The 20,670-nt window shown below is 38.5% G+C and overlaps 1 protein-coding gene across 1 annotated transcript in view; it reads right to left on the reverse strand.

Annotated features, from left to right (window-relative positions):
• The window catches only part of phactr3a (phosphatase and actin regulator 3a), a 30,164-nt gene extending 10,053 nt beyond the window's left edge, over window positions 1-20,111 (reverse strand). The window contains exons 1-2 of the mRNA XM_079477658.1: window positions 19,905-20,111; window positions 3,802-3,963 (exon numbers count right to left, since the gene is read on the reverse strand). Coding sequence (XP_079333784.1) covers window positions 3,802-3,963; window positions 19,905-20,010 — 268 coding nt within the window. The 5' untranslated portion in view covers window positions 20,011-20,111. The remainder of the gene's footprint in view (window positions 1-3,801; window positions 3,964-19,904) is intronic.
• Between the last annotated feature and the right edge of the window lie 559 nt (window positions 20,112-20,670).

The raw sequence follows: 20,670 nt of genomic DNA on the forward strand, positions 1-20,670 counted from the left end.
CACATGTGCCACTGGAGTCATCATCCACACCTCAATGAAGACATCATGGAGCTAATGGATGTCAGAAAGGTTTGTGCTCCTCCAGCTTGCGTTTGAGGATGCCCCACAGATTCTCAATAGAGTTTAGGTCCATCACCTTTACACTCAGCTTCTTTAGCAAGGCAGTGTCTGGTCTTAGAGGTGTGTTTGGGGTCGTTATCATGTTGAAATACTGCCCTGCGGCCCAGTCTCCGAAGGGAGGGGATCATGCTCTTCTTCAGTATGTCACAGTACATGTTGGCATTCATGGTTCCCTCAATGAACTGTAGCTCCCCAGTGCCGCAGGCACTCATGCAGCCCCAGGCCATGACACTCCCACCACCACGCTTGACTGTAGGCAAGACAAACTTGTCTTTGTACTCCTCACCTGGTTGCCGCACACACGCTTGACACCATCTGAACCAAATAAGCTTATCTTGGTCTCATCAGGACATGCCACAGGACATGCTTCTAGTAATCCATGTCCTTAGCCTGCTTGTCTTCAACAAACTGTTTGGGGGCTTTCTTGTGAATCATCTTTAGAAGAGGCTTCCTTCTGGGACGACAGCCATGCAGACCAATTTGTTGCAGTGTGTGGCGTACGGTCTGAGCACTGACAGGCTGACCCCCGACCCCTGCAGCACTCATATGTCTATTTCCCAAAGACAACCTCTGGATATGATGCTGAGCATGTGCACTCAACTTCTTTGGTCGACCATGGCAAAGCCTGTTCTGAGTGGAACCTGTCCTGTTAAACCGCTGTATGGTCTTGGCCACCGTGCTGCAGCTCAGTTTCAGGATCTTGGCAATCTTCTTATAGCCCAGGCCATCTTTATGTAGAGCAACAATTCTTTTTTTCAGATCCTGAGATAGTTCGTTGCCATGAGGTGACATGGTGAACTTCCAGTGACCAATATCAGAGAGTTAGAGAGATAACACCAAATGTAACACACCAGCTCCCCATTCACACCTGAGACCTTGTAACACTAAGGAAATGGGAGAGGGAAAATGGCTAATTGGGCCCAATTTGGTGTGTACTCACTTTTGTTGCCAGCCGTTTAGACATTAATGCTTGTGTGTTGAGTTATCTTGAGGGGACAGCAAAGTCGCACTGTTATACTCACTACTTAACATAGTCATTGTAAAGTATATAAAGTGTCATTTCTTCAGTGTTGTCACATGAAAAGATCTAAATTGTGAGGGTTGTACTCACTTCTGTAGTAAGAACAACCAAAAAAAGGGTCTAGGTTTGTAATCAGTTGACTGATGACTAAATAGATGACAAATACGTTCAATACAAACCTTTTTTTAAGAAATGGAGGGGCATCAGAAATCATCAGAGTTCAGTTTTTTAAACCTATGACCTTGGTGCATCTGGCTCTATGCTCCACCCTTTCAGTGACAGGGACAAACAATAATCTTTAAAATCTTTTCCTTCCATCTTGTCCTCTGCACAGAGACAGCTCTCCTCAGGGCTGTAAATGACCTCTGTCTTTCTGCTGACTCGGGGCTGTTTAATATTCCTTCTCTCTCTGGAAGTTAGGTCTGTGTTTGATTCTGCCTTTCAGCTGTTGGCATCAGTAAGGCAGGAAACTCCTCTGGTCCAATGACAAACAGCAGTTTGTTTTCCCTTTCCGAATCATAAATCATCAATCAGTGTTACCTGAGGTGTCCCCGGAGAATCCGCCCTTGCTTTTGTTTCTCACACTACAGAACGTTTCATTGGACGCGTGTGCCGGGACAGCAGTTAACTTCGGGTCTGTGTTTGGCTAGTGTCTAATATTATAACTATTTATATTTAATTTAATTTATGTTCATATTAATTTATATAATTATTTTATTGTATAAAGTTTTGTTGAATTATTGTATGTTCATTTTATAAAAATAAACAATTTGTTGAATGGGTCCTGTAGTTTGGTTGCATTTAAAGTCCCAGTGAAATAAAATAACAATCCTTATTTTTTCATGTAATATTGCAGTGTTTTTGTAAATAGTTTCTCAATGTGGGTCATTCCTCTTTTCAAAATACGTGTCCCTTCATAATCTTTAGTTAAAATCTGAAAATGAACATCCTTTGCAACGGCTGTTTTTATACATCCAATCAATTCGCAGAGAAAGACAAAAGCCACGCCCACTATTTTTCTCATTTGAAATACCATTTCACCAAAGAGTATAGAATACCAAGAGGCGAAACCTTTTGGGAAACAGCATTTTGGGGTGAAAATGCTTTATATCTGACATGGTTGCTAGCGAGCCAAGGCGTTCGTCATCATGTATTATCATTTTAACAAAGCAGCTGATATAGCCATCGCGACAGCAAAAAGCTTTCACCCCAAAATGGCAAAAATCACAGGGCGTTGTTTGCAATGGAACGTTCTACTGAGTTTCTCCTCTTGGTATTCTGTAATTTTTTATTTCACTCAAAATGCTTCAAAATAATGATGGCAACTTCTGGTTCACGGGGACTCACGTATGGTATATGGACATCTAGTGGTTAAACTTGGTATCGCAGTCTAAATTCATATATTGGAGATACAAGTTTAGCCAAGTAAAGGTTCTTCTAGGTTTATTTTGCTTGTTATCAGAAATAATCTACAGGCGCTCTATTGTTTGTCAATGTGTACCGGAAGTTAAGGGTTACAAAAGTAACGTTTGTTTATGTTGTCACTTTGAAAGCATCTATACTCTACATGCCCCTCCGGATAACAATTGCCATTTCAGTGTCTATTGTATCATAGATGATGCATCTGTGTTACCTGTCTGCATCTGATTTAAAGCTCAATACTGATCAAATAGAGGGTTAGCATCTTTATGGTATAGCTCGATAGATAAAGCTTTCCATTAGCAGTGGAAATGTTGTGGTGGTCAAGCCCATTCACAAAGACTCTATAACCTTAATATGATTATTTACAAGCAGGCTCTTAAAGACTGTATTTCTTAACCTTTGTAATACACCTACACAGTATCCTTTCCTCAGTAAGATCAATGCAGTAACAACTGTAACCTTCATGGTCTTGCACAACAGATTTTGGCTGCTCCACCCTTTACAGCCCTGCCTGTATCCTGAGCTAACCTGTTCCACAGAGACATCACACAGCTTCTCTCACTGTACTGCACTATTATCCTCTCACAAAACTAAACACTAAAACAAGCATATCTGCTCTACACTTCTGCCCTGTTGATAGTTAATGTTTCAAATAGTTATATAGTTATTAGAAATTATTGTATTTCTTTTGTATCTTAAAATGATTAGACTTATTGATTTAAATCAATTAAAACATTAAATAACAACAAAAACAAAAATAATAATACTAATAATAACATATTTGTATTGTAAATGTCTTAATTATTATTATTATTATATTTTTTAGAACTTAAATGTGCCGTGTGTACGTTTTTGGAGGATCTACTGACATCTATTGAGATGTCCTCGGGGGTGTATAAAGACCTTACTTAATGAATTTACATTATTTCTCCCCTGAAACTCACGTTTTGCCGTCATTTTTTCTGTTGAACTCCTGTCATAACTTTAGCCGGCATCGCTAACGGAACAGAGTGACCCAGAACCCGAGCGGATGGAGGGGTGTGCTCTGAGGTTTCCTGGATTTTGGTACCCAAATGTTGACAGGTATGACTTAAGGTACATCAATTTTTTTACAAACACACACTAATATAATAATAAACGTATATTTACACTAATATAATATATATAATATCAACTAATTCACACAATTTGTTATATCACCAGCATGTGAAAAGGCATCAAGGCATGGCTTGTCTTACCTGTAGAGCTTTGCTTCATCTTCTCGTTTTTCTTTTTCCTCCATTTCCACGGCCTGAAAATGCGCCCCAGCGTGGCCAGCTTACTGTGGCGACGGATGGGAGGGGTGTGAACTCCACACACCAGACAGCTGGAACGCAGAACCTGCTGCTGCTCCATCACATCTGTAACAGACCAGACAAATGCTCTCAGCTTCCATCAGTGATGTCCAGTGCAGACTGTACTGACAGATGATATTGGACTAAATTTATACAGACTCTAATGTGTGCTTTACGTCCCCAACTGGCTGCTTCATTTAGACCTGATCTTAATTAAGACAGTAATGCGATTAAAGCAACTGATATAAAGATTAAGCCCATAATGATAATTCAGACCCACAAAGCACTGATTATAAAAAAAACCTGACAGATCTACCTACATAAAGCTACAGGCATGAAAGGAAAGTGAAATACCAAATGAAATGAATTGTGAGTTTTGGCAATGCCAGTGTAAACTTAAAATGTAAACAAACTAAAATAATTTATATGTGGAGCACAGAAGAAGATTTTGTGTCCATACAGTGGAAGTCAATGAGGTTTTTTTGGTTAGCAAAATTCTTCATTATTTTGTCTCCATCAGAAGAAAGAATGTCATTCAGGTTTAAAACGATATGAGGGTGAATAAAAGATGAAAGTTTTTGTATTTATGAGTGAACTTTCTCATTAAAATGCTCAGAAAGTTTTCGGAAAACAAAAGCTACCACTAGCACTTGAATTTTTCCAGTTTTTGGGCCAATGGACAGTAAACCTACCGACACTTCTGGTTGATGTCTTGCCATCTGCCCGCCCGCATACACATACTCATGCAGCCCCAAAAATGTGTCATCAGAAGAATAACTGCATGGTGTAGCACACAAATCCTAATACAACAACACCCACAGCAGCATCATTTCCTTCGGCAGGCTACACTAATCCTTTAAAATATTCACACATAGGAACAGCTCCATTCATACAGTAAATGAGTCAACCCTCGGCGAAGCACTCTGGTACTGAAATAGTGCCGTGTGGGCAGGGGTGGCAGGCCAGTGCCGTCACAGAGCCAGAGGTGCCGAGCCGCATGCATGGTGGTCCTCTGATCGCTGACCACGTACTAGAAAAGAAGCGGGTCAATCGAGCAAGTGTCTTTTGCCCGACTAACCAACGCTACAGAATCCAGGTCAAGCTTGAATAACAGTGTGTTGAGGCGAGTCAGCAGAGGCAGGGTCAGCACCTAGCTGTTACTATGGTTACCGCTCCTCCAGATGCAGCGAAGCCCCCTCGGAGGTAGAATTTGAGCGCGGTATGAGGGGCTGCCACTGTCTGAGGAGAGGGAGGATGGGGAAATGGGGAGGGGGTGTGCGGAGGGGAGGGGGGTCTGTTGCTATACGGAAGCGCTTACAGAAGACCCAGTGTAGCCAATCACGGCCCACTCTTTCATAGCATATAATATCAAGCATACTATCCTATCTTCAATGCAGGGAGGGATGATTCAAGACTGGCTGGTGTCATACCGCACAACCCATTTGCTTTGTATAATGAACATAAATGTAATTTAAGGTTATAACACATAATCTCACAGCTGGGTTTTATACGCCCGCTAATAAAATGTCCGGTTATGAAAGCCGATGAATCCTAAAAGGAGTTATACAATCCAGTACCAAACAAAAAGGACAATATTGAAATGACGTTATTATTGGAGCCCAGCACGGCATTTTATAAACAGAAAGCCAGTGAGTGCAGAGGCCTGCATAGTGGCTGGGTGCCAGAGATGCCCACGTTTCCGATTTCATTGAAATCATGCCAAATGTTTGGTAGCAAATACCTGACCGTATCCACTAAATGTCTTCACAATAATACAATGCATAAAAATTAAGCACACCATCTTGTGTTGCGATACTGATGCTTTAGATGCAAAGAGAAGATGCTATTGTAGAATACAATCTTCTACTCATTTTATGGTATTACTGTTAAAACAATTTATGCATTTGGCATGACCGTTATTTTTAAAGCAACTAGATTTTAAATGCAACTTCCAAAACAGGAAAATTATACAATTATATAAAACGATATTTTAGCATTTTCACTGTAGTCACCCTTTGACAAAAATTTGCAGAGATGTTCTCATCGCATTTTATCAAGCACCCTGAGAATTGTTTAAACAATACTCAAGTTTCCATTTATTTTGTTTGCAATGAGAAAAGTTTATATTTGCAGGAATTACATTTTTGTCGACACTCTTTTCCGTATCACAGGCATTTTCTGATAATCTCATATTCATCTTGCAATACAGTAGTATCGCATACTTCGTATCTTCGAAGTGTATTTAGTTTGATCAAATTTATAAAAGTTGTACGATTATTTCCGAAACAACACAAGCTGCTAGAGGGGAGACTAGTGGGGGAAATGGGATGGAACTACAGAACGAGCAAAGCTACACATCATCACATTAATCCCTTCGTGTTTTGTACATTATGCACGATGTGAAGTTCTCGTGAACTCAGTATCTTGTCTCGTCTCGTGGGATAAGTGTCTGGTCACACCTCACCACACACACCACCACATTTTAGTGACATGATACAAAGAAATGTAAGAACATACTGTTTGTGGTCATTAATACTTCAATATCACGTTTTCAATCTCATTTCTCAAGATCTCTCATCAAGGTCTCGTGATATCAGCATGATGGATGAGGACGGTGAAATTAGTATTGAAGATGCCCTGCCACTTTTAAATCATATTATAATTCATAAAAATAGACGTAACATAACATTCATTTAAGGTACATTTGAAAAATGCACATCTTGTGCATAAGTCTCTCGTCATACTGAAAGATCACTGAACTGCAAACAACTGCCAATATTATGAATTTAGACTGCGATACCGCTAGATGTCAATGTGCCATACGGTTTCTTTAAATGCGACCGAACTACAGGACCCAATTCAACATATTGTTTATTTAACAAAAGGAACATAAAACAAAATTCAACGAATCGTTCATTTCATACAATTATTACACAATAAAATACTAATATAAATTAATATTAACGGTTGAAACGGTTTATAAATATTAAACCAATGAAACGGTCTATAAGAAGGTAAGAAAAAGATGGTTGACTGAATGGTTCTTGGTGGAAGCAAGGATGGTTCTTCTATGGCATCGCTGTGAAGAACCTTTCAAGCAGCTTTATTTTTAAGAGCGTATGCTATACTTTTGTCTGTATATGTATGTTATTTTTTATTTTAGAAGTTCACAGGCTTTAATCTGTCACAGTATGAACACGCTTTCAATGTGGCAAATGTCTTCGCGATGAACAGAATCAGAGTGCAAAGAGAGAGAGAGACTGGAAAATCCAACAAAACCCAATATAACACTGCAGACTGGCACATTTCTAGCTCTGTCAACAAATCTACCATCTAAACAAACGTAAAAACGCTCATTGTGATGCTTGTTCATCAAAACGCTCTGCACACAATATCAAGTGTTTTGTTTCCTTTCTTTTGTTTGTAGGACAGATTGAATCCAAAGCGCTTAATGGGAAATTCCATTTGGTATCTTTTTAAAAGGACTAGAAACATTAACAAACACTGTCACACATTATATATCGTTGCAGATTAAAATGTCATGAAATGATTACTCATAGGCATATTTGAGCATACGCAAGCATTTGTTAATGTCTTAATAATGAAGATTGTTATATAATTACCGACGTATATAGAAAAACATAAGGATAATACAGTCATTAATGCAAATGAAACCCTTAGAGGATGATCAAGACACAGAAATCTGTATACTGCTTATTACACGGATACTAAGCAAAGAAATACATAAATATGAGGCAAAATTATGTTATTATGGAAGAGAGAAGCTTCAGAGGAACATTTTGACAACTTGAGTCAACTGTCAGTTTTACATTGACATTGACGAGAACACCGCATCCTCACGCAATTGGTGCTGGGCTCGAGATCGCAACTAATTTAAGTTGCATATGCTACGTATATTTAACCTGTGCGACCTCAAAATATATTCGGGAGCATTTGTGTGAGTCCACATTTTGTTGTGGTGCGACCTGTTTTCATTACTGTACAGAACACGATAATAACTGCACATGTATGTCCCTGCTGTGAGCTACAATGACATGCAGACGACGTGATTTTCCATCCAGCAACGTTTCTCTATGTAAACACGCGCTAGACGGATGGTTTCAACATTCACGCACGTCTATCACGCATTAAAGTGATACGTCACCACAAATGAAAATTCTGTCATCATGTACTCGCCTTTGAGGTTTTCCAAATGTGTATACATGTCTTTGTTCTGATGAACACAGAGAAAGATATTTGGAATAATGCTTCTAACCAAACCGCTCTAGTGTAATTTGTTTCATAAAATACAAGTTGATTTTATAATGCCTACATTTATGGCATTTTGTGTTATAAGTTGAATAAGAGAAAATGTTTCCCTAGATATTTCATTATTGAGGATTTCTCAAAAAGGCAAATTGTTTTGTCTCGTTTCGTTCTCGTGAACTCTCGTGTCTTGTCTCGTCTCGTGGGATACTGGTCATACCTCTACATTTTAGTGACATGATACAAATAAATGTAAGAACATACTGTATGTGGTACGTAACACTTCAATAACACGTCTTCAATCTCATTTTATTTATCCGCTGAGAAAAAACGCACAAGAGAATAAACCTTTCTATCGCCTGGTGTTGCATTTCAGGTCCAACCTTTTAACTCGCGTGTGATGGATGGTTGATTTAATAATGCTGTTTGGTATTGGCAAAAGCTGAAATTAATGTATGTAAATGTAATTGAGTTGTCCGGTTGTCCTTTGGGGCTCGTTCGGTCTGAAGAAGTCTTAAAGACGCCAGACTCGGCCTCTTACTATATACAGAATAAATCAGTGTGCTAAAGCCATTTGTCTTGAGCAGATACTTCGGAAAAGCTTGCTATTGTGATGTCACCCCTGAAAAATGAAAGTAAGAGATTAGTACAGTGTTCTATGGAAAAATCAAGTCCGTACACCAGAGAAACGGCCGTGTCTGTTAGGAGAACACAAGGACTGCTGTGTGTTAGCTGCACAATATGTGTCTGCCTGTCACAGCGAAAGAAAAACAATAAATCTGCCCTGACCCGATGTTTCCAATATATGTTCGTAACATTATATTATTATATCCCCCTATTCTGCTACTTAAATGCATATTTTGATTTAGTAAATCTAGTCTAAACTATTTGTTTTTATATATGTACATATATTATATTATAAACCACTTTAAGTGCACTGCATACATCACACTTTTTTATTTTATTTATTCAATTCTATTTTATTGTATTACTATATTATCTTTCTTTTCGTTTGTTTACATATTGCACAATATGTACGCAGCACAGCTGCAAATGCTTTGGAAATAGGCATGTACGTTTTGTCATGCCACTAAAGCAAACTTAAATTGAAAATTGAAATTGATCAGGAATATTATTCAATAAATCAATGACATTAATCCAAGCATAGGCGACACGTGAATGTGAGCTTCATTGAAATGAATTGTAATAAAAGATTCTGGGGGTCCTCACTATTCAGGGCTGATCTGAGAGCGGTTGTGTTGTTTCTAAAGCTAGTGTAAACTTCATTGCCATTTTCCAAACACTGTCAATTTCCGAAAACTCAAAAAGGTTGTTCAATTTAAAATTCGATGCGAATCCAGTCCACTAGTCTCATTACAAATCTTTAGTATCTTGATGCAGTTTCATTGGTGATACTTAGAGTCACATTCAAATCCATAGACAATCTCACACAGCGCCCCATCAATGGCTCATGAGAGCAGGTAGTTTAGTGTGCGAAACGAACACTCGCTTTCGTCCAAAAGAAGAAACCCCATAGTTTACCCCCCGGCTCAACGGCTGCGCAGCCATCTGTCAGAAGACAACTGCCTGCGGCGTGGCCTCCTCAAGATGCTAAAAGTGGAACGCACTAAATTACAAGTCTCTGATGAGGATTAAAAGGACTTGAGACAGCTCTATGCTTTGGCCACTGTTGCTTCAGTCACATTAACCACTTTGGCTCTTTATATCAAACAGAGCCCTGACCCTCCGTTACATCTACAGCTTTACAAACTCTCGGAGGCACTGACTGAAAAGACCAAGACCTGAAGGTGCAGTCTGGGTCTTAAAGGGACAGTTCACACTAAAAAGGAAAATTTGTCATCATTTGCTCATCCTCAAGTCATTGAGAACCTTCTTTCATGGGAAGAACACAAAAGAAGATATTTAGAAGAAGAATGTTGGTAACAAAACAACATTAGCACCCGTTGACTTCCACTGTATGAACACAAAACACATTTCTCCAAATATATTTTGTGTTCCACAGAAGAAAGAGACATACAGCAAGACATTGAACCCCATTAGAGAAAATAAATAAATAAGCATTTAATTTGTTTACTGTTCCGTGGAGCTATGTTTGCTTGTAAACTTTATTGTACCTTTACTCTCTGTGTGATATAATATAGACGTGAAATATTACATCACATTTTAGATGATAACTATGATGGCTTAATATTCTAAGTGTATGTTTAGTCATCATGGGATACAAATGGCCTCCTGACCTCTTTCATTGGACCTGCTGAGAAGAACAAACCATCTTCATGCAACTAAATTTAAAGTTCTTAATCTAAATGTAGACGCGTCTTGTCATTGAGTAAATCTTATATAAAATAAAGTACAGATCTGTAACATGCTCTCAATAATACAATAAACAATTCCAGAGAGTTTTAAAGGAAGCATGACATTTTTGGGAAAGCACTTATAATCTTTTGTTTGAGCTTTATATTTATAGAATGTGTGGGGCTTTTGTTTAAGGCGTATAAACGTCCGGCTTTGTATAAATAATATGAATCTTGTGTTATTGATTTGTGGATGTAAACACTCGCTTTCTCATAGCCTTCCGACTGTCACTGCTTAAGTTATCAGCTTTACATGATGATAAAAATGTAATATATGCACAGAAAATGTTAGTACGCGATTTTATCATACAAATCTCACATTTAAATCTCACATTTATTCTGGTGTAATGCCTTGCCGCAAAGACTTTCATTTTAAATGCATGAATTATTTACCCTTTTACCCTACTGGAAAAAATGTAACATTCAAGATTTGTTTTAAACAGCATTTCTGCATGCATGGCAGCCATTTCAGTCCAGTGTCTGTTGAATTCCGACAAAAGCAAACCTAAGGAGTGCCGCGAAGTGATCCATGTGAAAGACCGAGAGCATGCCGAGAGACAAGAAAGCTCCAAACATTGGTATTGTGTCGTTTCTAAATAAATATGAGCTTGTTTTATTTGCAGTATTCGAGGTCTGACAACTTTGCATATTTTTGTTGTTTTGACAGCTTGTGCAGTTTCTTTCCTCCTCTGAAAATGGTTGCAAATAAAACAATATTTTATTAAGGAATTTATTCATTTTACCTGAACAAATATCTATAAATACCTGTAAATAACTTTATAAAGTACTATTGCTGTCAATTTATTACAAAAATAATGTATAACTAACTAAAAATTTACATCTGCACTAGATAAAACATTTAGCACTGCGTTTCATGCTTGCCTTGAAAAAGAAAATTAGTCCTAAAATATGAAATAAATGTCATAAAAAGCATGTAAATATGACTTTTTTTATACATTATTACAACACTGATGTCATGTTGTTGATTCTGTGCTTGTAAATGATTGCTTTAATGAATGTTCTGCAGACAGAACGGTATAATGATAAGCGGAAGGTGCGTATGACAGGTTCCAAAAAAAATCCCCATTTACATAGAGGATTTTGATATTGTACACTTAGAAAACATTAAGGGTCTCTGTCTTTTTCATATACGAAAGAGATTTGATCTCAAAACTACTCAGAGCGCAGATATAATTCCAAGGCGACGAATTACACAACCTTTAACAATATATAGAGTAAACTCTTATGTGAGCGTGTTAGTCATGGTTTGCGATAGAAGTAGTGCGTCTCCCTATTGTTATATTTGCTCTTTAATGAATCCACACTGACTCTCTTGTGAGTCACTTAAGTCTCTTTCACCTTCTGCGTCTCCCTATTGTTTTTTCCACCTCCCTTCCCCCCCTCCCACTTCTCTCACTCCCACTCAATCTCTCTATTCCATCCTGTTTTACAGTCATGTTTTATTCTTTTAACATTTAATATTTTGCCACGTTTCTCTCATTGGCCGGCTCAAAAGAACACTGAATAGCAAACAGACACGGTACAATAAATCTGGCTTGGCTGGGCGACTTCCGACTGCGTGGCACTGAAGGTATGAATGACAAATAAGGTTTCTAAAGTATTTCACATGGTTGAGGCATGCTGAAGGTGAGCTGCTCTTTATGACAAGAGCATTGCTCATTGTCCCTTCAAAATTAACTACATTTCCTCTTGCAAATACTGACTACGAGCAGAAAGCCAAGATACTCAGATCTGTTGACTGTGCGATACATGTTACAATGTCCTTGAATTACATTTCATGCAGTGTGTTATGTTGCTGTGTGTGAATGTAAGCGGTCTGCCAAGTTGTAAAACCGAAAGTGAACGGATAACAAGATGATTGGCTTGGGAAAAAAGGAGTCGACTCTGAATCACGCGAACGAGTCGTCTGTCGTTCTAATTTCAGTTCTGGGTCAGATTTGCGTCACGGGGTGTGATGCTCGCCTACGTTCCATTTGCGAATCTGCGACGCTGTACGCGCTAGACCAATCACAGCAGACTAGACCATCTGACCAATCAGATCAGAGTAGGCTGACAGAAAGGAAGGGATTCTACAGATGAATCGCCAAACGAATCATTTGAGTCAGTCAAGAAGTAATGTTATTATGACTGCATATAAGAAAATGAAAGTGTTTTCCCAGTTGATTAGGTTTTCATATGCTGGTTAGGTAGGTTTTGAAGCATGATAGCTGGTTTGTGCTGGTTTAAGCCGGTTTCTTTTGGTTTAAGGTGGTCATTTGCTGGTTTTAGCTGGTCATGATCTTGTCATGTGCTGGTTTAGGTTTAGGACCATCTTAAACCGGCTCAGGACCAGCTTAAACCAGCACAAACCAGCTACCATGCTTCAATACCTACCTAACTGTCGTATGCTAGTTTTTTCAACAGGGTTTACACCTTGTTTGTACGTAAACTTGTTGTTGGACACTCCAAAATAGGACCTTAAAAATCACAAATCATTTACTCTTTAACGGAACAGTTAAATAAAAATGGTCTCCCTCATGTCATCCTAGATGTATTAATTTTATCAGTTCATCACAAACAAATAAAATGTATCAAGTGCTGAAATGAAAAGATAGCACCATTTTAATTTAATATAAAATAATTGGTGTTCAACTAAATTAAGACATATACATCTAAAATGCTCATGACTGAATCATTCAAACTAATTTGAGAACAGCTTACTTTAGATGCTGCGTCTCAGTTTCTCTTTCTTCACTTTCAAAAACGTGAAAACATTTAGGGACATACACACAGCTAAAAACAGACACGCTGTCAGACGTCTAATGTGCTTTCTGTTTTATCTCTCGGGAGGCCGTGGAGCTTGTTGTTGTGCTCGGTTTTCACGCCTGAGGAGAGCCGGGAGCCAGTGAACTGTGCTTGACAAGGTCAGGTCTCGTCTCCTCTCGGATGCTATACTATGTGTGCTATGCATCAGTCCGTGTGAAGGACAGAAAATCTCAAGCGGGATTTCTTTAAAGCCAGAGAAACGATCAGATGAACAGACATGTGCCAGCATCACTACTAGCGTTCAGGGTTAGAGATGTGAATAAAACTCACATATGTTTGTGCTACAGGCACCATTTTCATGGCACTTGCAGATTGTATGGACATGGCACTTGCAGTTTGTGGATTGTTAATAAAAAAGATCAGTAGACCTGCATTGAAGGAGAGACTTGAGACACATCTACAACAGAATATCATGGAATGGACACTTTTAACTTAGACAAGTAAGCAACAACCTATAACACAATAGCAAACTTTAAAACTTTAAAATGACAATGGATTTAAAACCACACCATAGCAATGCCCTAGCGACCACCAGCAAAACCTACCATCATTATGCCCATTTTTCCACTGAAGCACTTCGTAATTGTGGGGCAATTCCAGTGTTATGGATGTGACATATTAACTCTCGGATAAAGTTTTTGTAAGCAATATATTGAACCATCTGTTTATATTTTATTTGAGTGTAAACATCTGAAAAATATCTGAATATTGTAAAGGAGGGAAATAAAAGTTACAGGATGTGACAAAAAGGACTCTTTCTGTGATTTCTGTGAATTAACAAACCAGAAGAAATACCTTCCGTAAACACCTGACCGATCAGTTCGGACTTCTATCTCTTTTCTACTCTTCCAAAAAAAAGAATGAATAATATTTACGACTTAGCTCTCTATACTGTGGTCGGCTATATGAGACTAGTTTTTATTGCGCTTATGCTTTTTGTTGTCCTTATGCTGCTCCAATTGCTTCCATTGTTTACCTCATCTGTAAGTCGCTTTGGATAAAAGCGTCTGCTAAATGACTAAATGTAAATAATACCCAACAAATGGAGAAAGGATGGACCCTTCATTGACCCTAAAATAGTGAGTATATTTTGATTATCATGTGCCCATTTATGAGCAATACGTAGAGTTCTGAATGTGACAATTGTGAAAGCAGAACATACCAGACTATGGAAAATCTTGCTTTAAAAAAGAAACCTCGTATGAGTATAAAGCATCAAATGTTGACATCTGTGCCATCAGTGTGGTAAAAAACCTTTGGTAAAGCTTTGTTTCATGGTACAGTATATGTTATAATGAGAGTAAAAAAAAGCATAATATAAACTGGCAATAAATAAAGGAGCTTTAGTGAAACACAGACTCTGCCTTAAATGCTACCAAACGTAGCAAAATGTCTTCTTTAAAGCAGTAGTTCACCTTTAAAATGAAAGTTCTGTCATCCTTTACTCACCATCTTGACACTCTCAAACCTGTCTGACTCTATTTCTTCTGCAAAACACAAAAGAAGAGGATGATAACAAAATGTTGATAACAGAACACCACAGCCCCCCATTCGCTTCTATGCAAGTGAATGAGGGGCCGTTAAAAACATTCTTCAAAGTATCTTCTTTTGCATTCTGCAGAAGAAAGAAAGTCGTACAGGTTCGAAATGACAAATGAAATGAGGCAGAGTAAATGATGACAGAATTTTCACTTTGAAGGTGAACTACTCCTTTAAGCTTGATTTATCATCCACAATCACAGTCAGTCGAAATAAATATTTTATGCAAATCATACCCAAGACGCGGAGAATGTATGAAAACTGAAATATCAGGTACACAGACGCACTCTTTCACGGCTGGCGAACAAGTGCTCACACCAGCCCCTATACGAGAGAAGCTGATGAGTCATAGTTAACCTCAGAAAGCTGGCCATTGTAATGTAATGTTATGCGTTACCGATATAGCTTGGTAAAAGAGCGAGCCAGCAGACCGTTTTTCAGTGTTTTCCTCATGAAAAATTCAGTGTTTATTACTCAATTCAAAGGGAATAAACACACCTTAAAGGGATACTCCATCCAAAAACTTAAATGATGTCATGAATTACCCCAAGTTGCTCCAAACTGCTGAACACAAAGAAAGATATTTGGAAAAATGTAGCCAAAGGTGCAACAGAACTGTTGCTTTCTTAATTCTTCAAAATATCATATTCTGTGTTCTGTTATTAGACTCTGTCTATGAGGAGGCAATAGAAACAAAAAGAAAACCGTTACAATAATTTTTCTTACTACGGTAGTCAATGATGTCCCAGAAATGTCAGCTGCTAACATATTTCAAAATTTCTCAGAGTAAAGAAATGAACACAGGTTTGCAACAACTTGAGGGTGAGTAAATGATTACAGAATTTTCATTTTTGGGTGGAGTATCCCTTTAAGAAGCTTGTTCAACACAACCGATGATGTGGTCTTAAAAAAAGAGATTGAAGTTTCCTAAACCTCTGGTTATGCAAGTCAGACGTCGAATAAAGAGTCAATTTTCATCCCATTTTCAAGGGCAGGGAGATCATGGAAACTGTGAAGTGATGGGGTGCACGTGGTGCATCATAGACAATTTAGTCATAAATAAAGACACTGTAATGACCATATTTGCTACAGACAACACCTAATGAAATATATGACAAATCACATTTACATCGTACGGCTGAATACACTACAAGACTTTTGCTCAAATTTTGAACAGATTTTCAGTCTGGACTTGTTGAAGAAAGTCTGCGCTAGTCTGCAGATTGTATCGCGTAGTGTGTGATGCCCTGTTTCTCCCTGCAAACTGTCAAAAAGTTTGCAAGTGTGTTCAGATTGTAAAAGTCATGTAGTGTATTTCAGCCTTTAAGTAACATTTAAAGGAGTGGTAACATGCTACTACATCCATTGTGCCTTCTTTCTACTGTTAAACATGCTATGTCCTCAAGCTTAACATGGTTAACTTGTTAAAAAACGAGTTGGACGCATGTTTAGTATTTCTGTGCTCGTACGCGAGAACTAAAACCTGTTTCGGAAGGTTTTCTAAAGGATCTTATGGTTTATTGGCCATTCTCCTAGAAGAGCACGCCAATGCATGAACCAGAGAGCGAGCGGAAGAGCGCGTGTTTCCTTCCTGGAGAAGCCGCGGCGAGCACGGCGCGTAAAGTGTATTGTAATTGTTTTAGCTAATAATGGTTTATCCCGGACAGCAATGGAGTTGGGAAAATGTGTTTGTTTGTGAACCTCATTTTGAAGACGATTGTTTCTCAAACAAGTTCCAGTTTTACACTGAATGTTGGAGCGGTGCCAACGATAAAAGTGACCGTTCTGGAGTCTGAAACACAGCCGGTAAGTAAAATGTTGTCAAATATCTGTGTTTTGTTTGCAATTGGTGCATTTAATGTAAACAGCACAACATTTTGGGTTATCCCCAGTTTGCCATTTCAGTGTTTTAAAGTAGAAAATAATTATATTTTAATTTATTTGAAATGACAGCTTTTTTTAATTGTTAGAAATGTATACTGGTAAGACACAGGATTTCATAGTGTTGTGATCTTTTACGTGAGCTTTCACAAGTGATAAATTCCCAATGTCAACGTCCATCTGTAGTCGTAGTTGCTGTGGTTCTACTACAGACTCGGGGTCCGATTCAGGATTGTATATGTATAGCTCGATCACACTGTGAGCCATAGTTAACTAAACGTCTTTGTACAGTATTTACTTTCATGCAACAGCTGGCGGATTGTTACGCCCACGGAAGCTTGGCTTTTTCCGAAAAAAAATATGAGAAAACTAAAGTTTTTTGGAGACATGAAGAACGCAGTGCTACTCTACAGGTGCTCAAGATTAAAATAAGTTTGGCAGAAACTGCTTCCGTAACCAGTAATTTAAAGACACATTTGCCATGGTTTTAAACACCCGCCCAACTCTGAATGCTATAAGAGGTGTACTTAAACTAATAGGTTTAAACGCAGGATGTCTATCAAGTCCACTACAGTGGGCAGATCTACAACATTTTACTGTAACATGAAAACTGCCCCTTGTGGTTTAACGTAAATTGTGATTATGCAATTTATATTATTCAATACGCCGGATGAACCAAGTACCCTTAAAATGGGTATATGTTGCTCTCTCAAATCGCATCGATTCGAAGAATTCATGTTGTAGAAGGAAAATGTACTATAATTCATTTCCGAAAGTACCTTAAATCGAGCATCAGATGGGTAAATGAAACCAATTTGTCCTGATACCACACAAAACAGAGATTTCGGTAAAGTTCACACATTGGAATACAAAACAATGATACATGTGATGGAAAATCAAGGAGCAAAAACAGAATCATTCTCACACAATCCAAAGTGTTAACAGACACATCTGTGAGCACTGAGTTACCGTGATGCAGCAGTCTTCTTCAGCGTGCATGACAGACAACAACCACATGTCGTTCAAGCGTTTAATTAATGAATGTTATGTTCGGAAAGACAATGAACCATTACCCACAAAACCTAGAGCACAAAGACCCTGAATATAAGACATCATTAGTAGACCACACCAAACTCTTTATTTCTGTCTGTATTTATCTTTCTTGACTCTCTTATACTTCATCTGTTTTCACTGACCTCCTGTAATACAAACATTTGAATGCAACCAACAAAAACAAATAAGTGCCACTCAGTGCAGCCAAGTGACTTTATTTCTGAACAAAATCTGAGCCACTTGCCAGGTTCATGTTGTAATGTATCTCCTCTTTGTGGCCTCAAAAGTGAACAGATACATCGCTCTCGCGATGGCAATGTGGAAGTGTAATGGTACCTGCATGTCATGTTAAGTCTGATCTTTTAAATCACTAGAGAAGGCAAAGGTTAACACAACACTTACTCTCATCATTGATTGGCGGCACAGACGGGATGAAACCCCGTTCCCTACAGAATAAACCAATCACCTCGCAAACAAACTAAAGGTGACAATGCGCGGGTTTCAAAAAAAGTTGTCTTTCTTTCAATGGGTTGGACTTTTAAGATGGATCAATTGCCATTTTCTCCGAGCAGGATTGCCAGCCCGCAATGACACATCATGAATTCGCCTGATTCTGTCAAAGTTCAAGTCTCTTGTTGATTGAGGCTCAACCAAAGCTTGACAAAAACATGTTAAGGTTCATCGAAAATGCATTTAGGAAAATGTGTTCAATTCCATGCCCATGTCAACAGTAAGATGAAAAAATCAAAGGTTTTCACCACACTAGTCAGATATCAACCTTTGGTGGTCTAATACCCATGTAAAATCACTCTTAAAGTTTTTAAACCGTCGTTTTTCTACATTGTCACATCCATAAAAGAATTTCAAATGATATCCATAACAGTCAATATATTCCTCATTAATGTGCACATGAAAATTCAAATATTGTAAAATATATTTAATATTCTATAAAGAGCCATCCCATCTCCATTGTTGCTTTTGGTTTGTACATTTTAATTCACAGCAATCCTAAAGTATGCCGTCTCTCAAAAGCGTGCATCCTTTCTTTCTTTCAAAATGGAAAACTCATATATAGACCGATATTTTCCCTGATGTCTGGACTCTATCATCAGGTATTTAGTCAAATAAAAACGTATGGTTTAATATATTGGTAATACATATATTCCTTTAGAATTTATATTTCAAGTTTTGCCTTAAAACGTCACATAATGCTGGAATCACCGATTTTTAGATCTTCGTGTTTATAATGTTATGTTTTTTATATGAATAAATTAAAATGGAAAATACTGCAAGAATAGAAAAAGATACAAGATTCTTTCACCTTTCTTCGATTTTTGGATTGTTATATGACCAAAGATGCTCTTATTGACAATGGTATACTGTGATGCTAGATCTCAGCTCACCCTAAATACTATAAACTTGTGCTCGTCTTCAAAATCACACTGAGTTGTTTTCGCTTACAAGAAAGAGCTGAAGGCACACCATTGACCCCCTCAATTCAATAGGCAAGAGGCGTTGAATGCGCAGTCTCAGTGCGGAATGAAGGCCAGCAGAGCATAGTATCAGACACACCAGTTTGATGTTGCCAAAGAAGCAGAAACGCATCTCATTTCATTAAGTCTTCTATATCAAATCTCTATTACACGTCAAAGCGATACACGTGAAAGACAACACGGACAAAGGTTAACCAAAATGTCAATGAAATGAACTGAATGTTTTTGTCTTTTAATTCTGTGACAAGAGCCACAGTTGGCACATAATCTGTATCCTGTGTCTAGTGTGGATGCTCTCAGTTTCTCTCATTGTGTCCCGTTATACGATAACATCCAGTAGTGCATTAGTACGATGCATTTCAACTGGATACATCAATAGACACGGAATCAAATGCGGCGTTATTTGATTTATCTCAATCCTACAGTCCACTGTGTTTCCCAGCATGTAGATCAAAGCGAGGGCTATTAGCGCAGGTTACCGGGCCACTTTCACACGGGAATGAAAAGCGATGTGTTTTAAGAGCCGGAGCGTTTATTCTAATGGCATCTCTAGACAATAAATGCATCATCTTACCTGCGCTGTGCGAGAGATCAATGCCAGACTCGCTGAGGATGTTCGGGTCACTTTGAGATCTGCCTCTGTGCAGAACGCACTTGTCTAGTCCATCCGATGAAGCCATGAGGACATGTGAATAAAATATTGAAATACAGCCCAAGCCGACGGTGAGGTGTATGCGTCTCGGTCTAGCAGCATCCAGCAGCAAGCAGCATGGTGAATTGGTACCCTTTACACTGAGCGCGCGCGCGCGCGTGTGTCTGCGCGTCTGCGGGTGCATTAGGGAGGGTGAACTACTGTCGTTCATGACGGGTGAACACAAGCCACCTTTATCCTCCCACGACGACCCACTTAAGGGTGTGGATCCGCTTTGATGAACAGAATGTCTATTTTAGACATGTTTTTACAGCGTATGCTAAACGAAGACATCATTTTAGGATATTACAGCTCGTGTTGCTAGAGAGCGCTATTGACAGTAAACAGCGACACCTCAGGCACAGTTCTGTAATTACAACGAAGAGATTTCTCTGATGCAGTTGTACTTGCAATAATAAACGACTCAGTAATTGCATAATTAATATGAATAGCTTAATTTGTATTTATAACACGGCAAGTGCATGAAATGTCAGTTAAAAACAGAGGTCCAGAGGTAATGAGTTTGTGTGGAGGTGATGAAAAAATGACTGGTTTTAGCTTTCTAGCTGTCTCCATCCAAGTGTGGATTTAACCATTTTGCTCCCATTGGTCGGTTTTTAGTCACCCGCCTTGTCATTGGTCAGATTTC

The sequence above is a fragment of the Barbatula barbatula genome (genome assembly GCF_947034865.1).
Source record: "Barbatula barbatula genome assembly, chromosome: 17".
Classification (NCBI taxonomy): domain Eukaryota; kingdom Metazoa; phylum Chordata; class Actinopteri; order Cypriniformes; family Nemacheilidae; genus Barbatula; species Barbatula barbatula.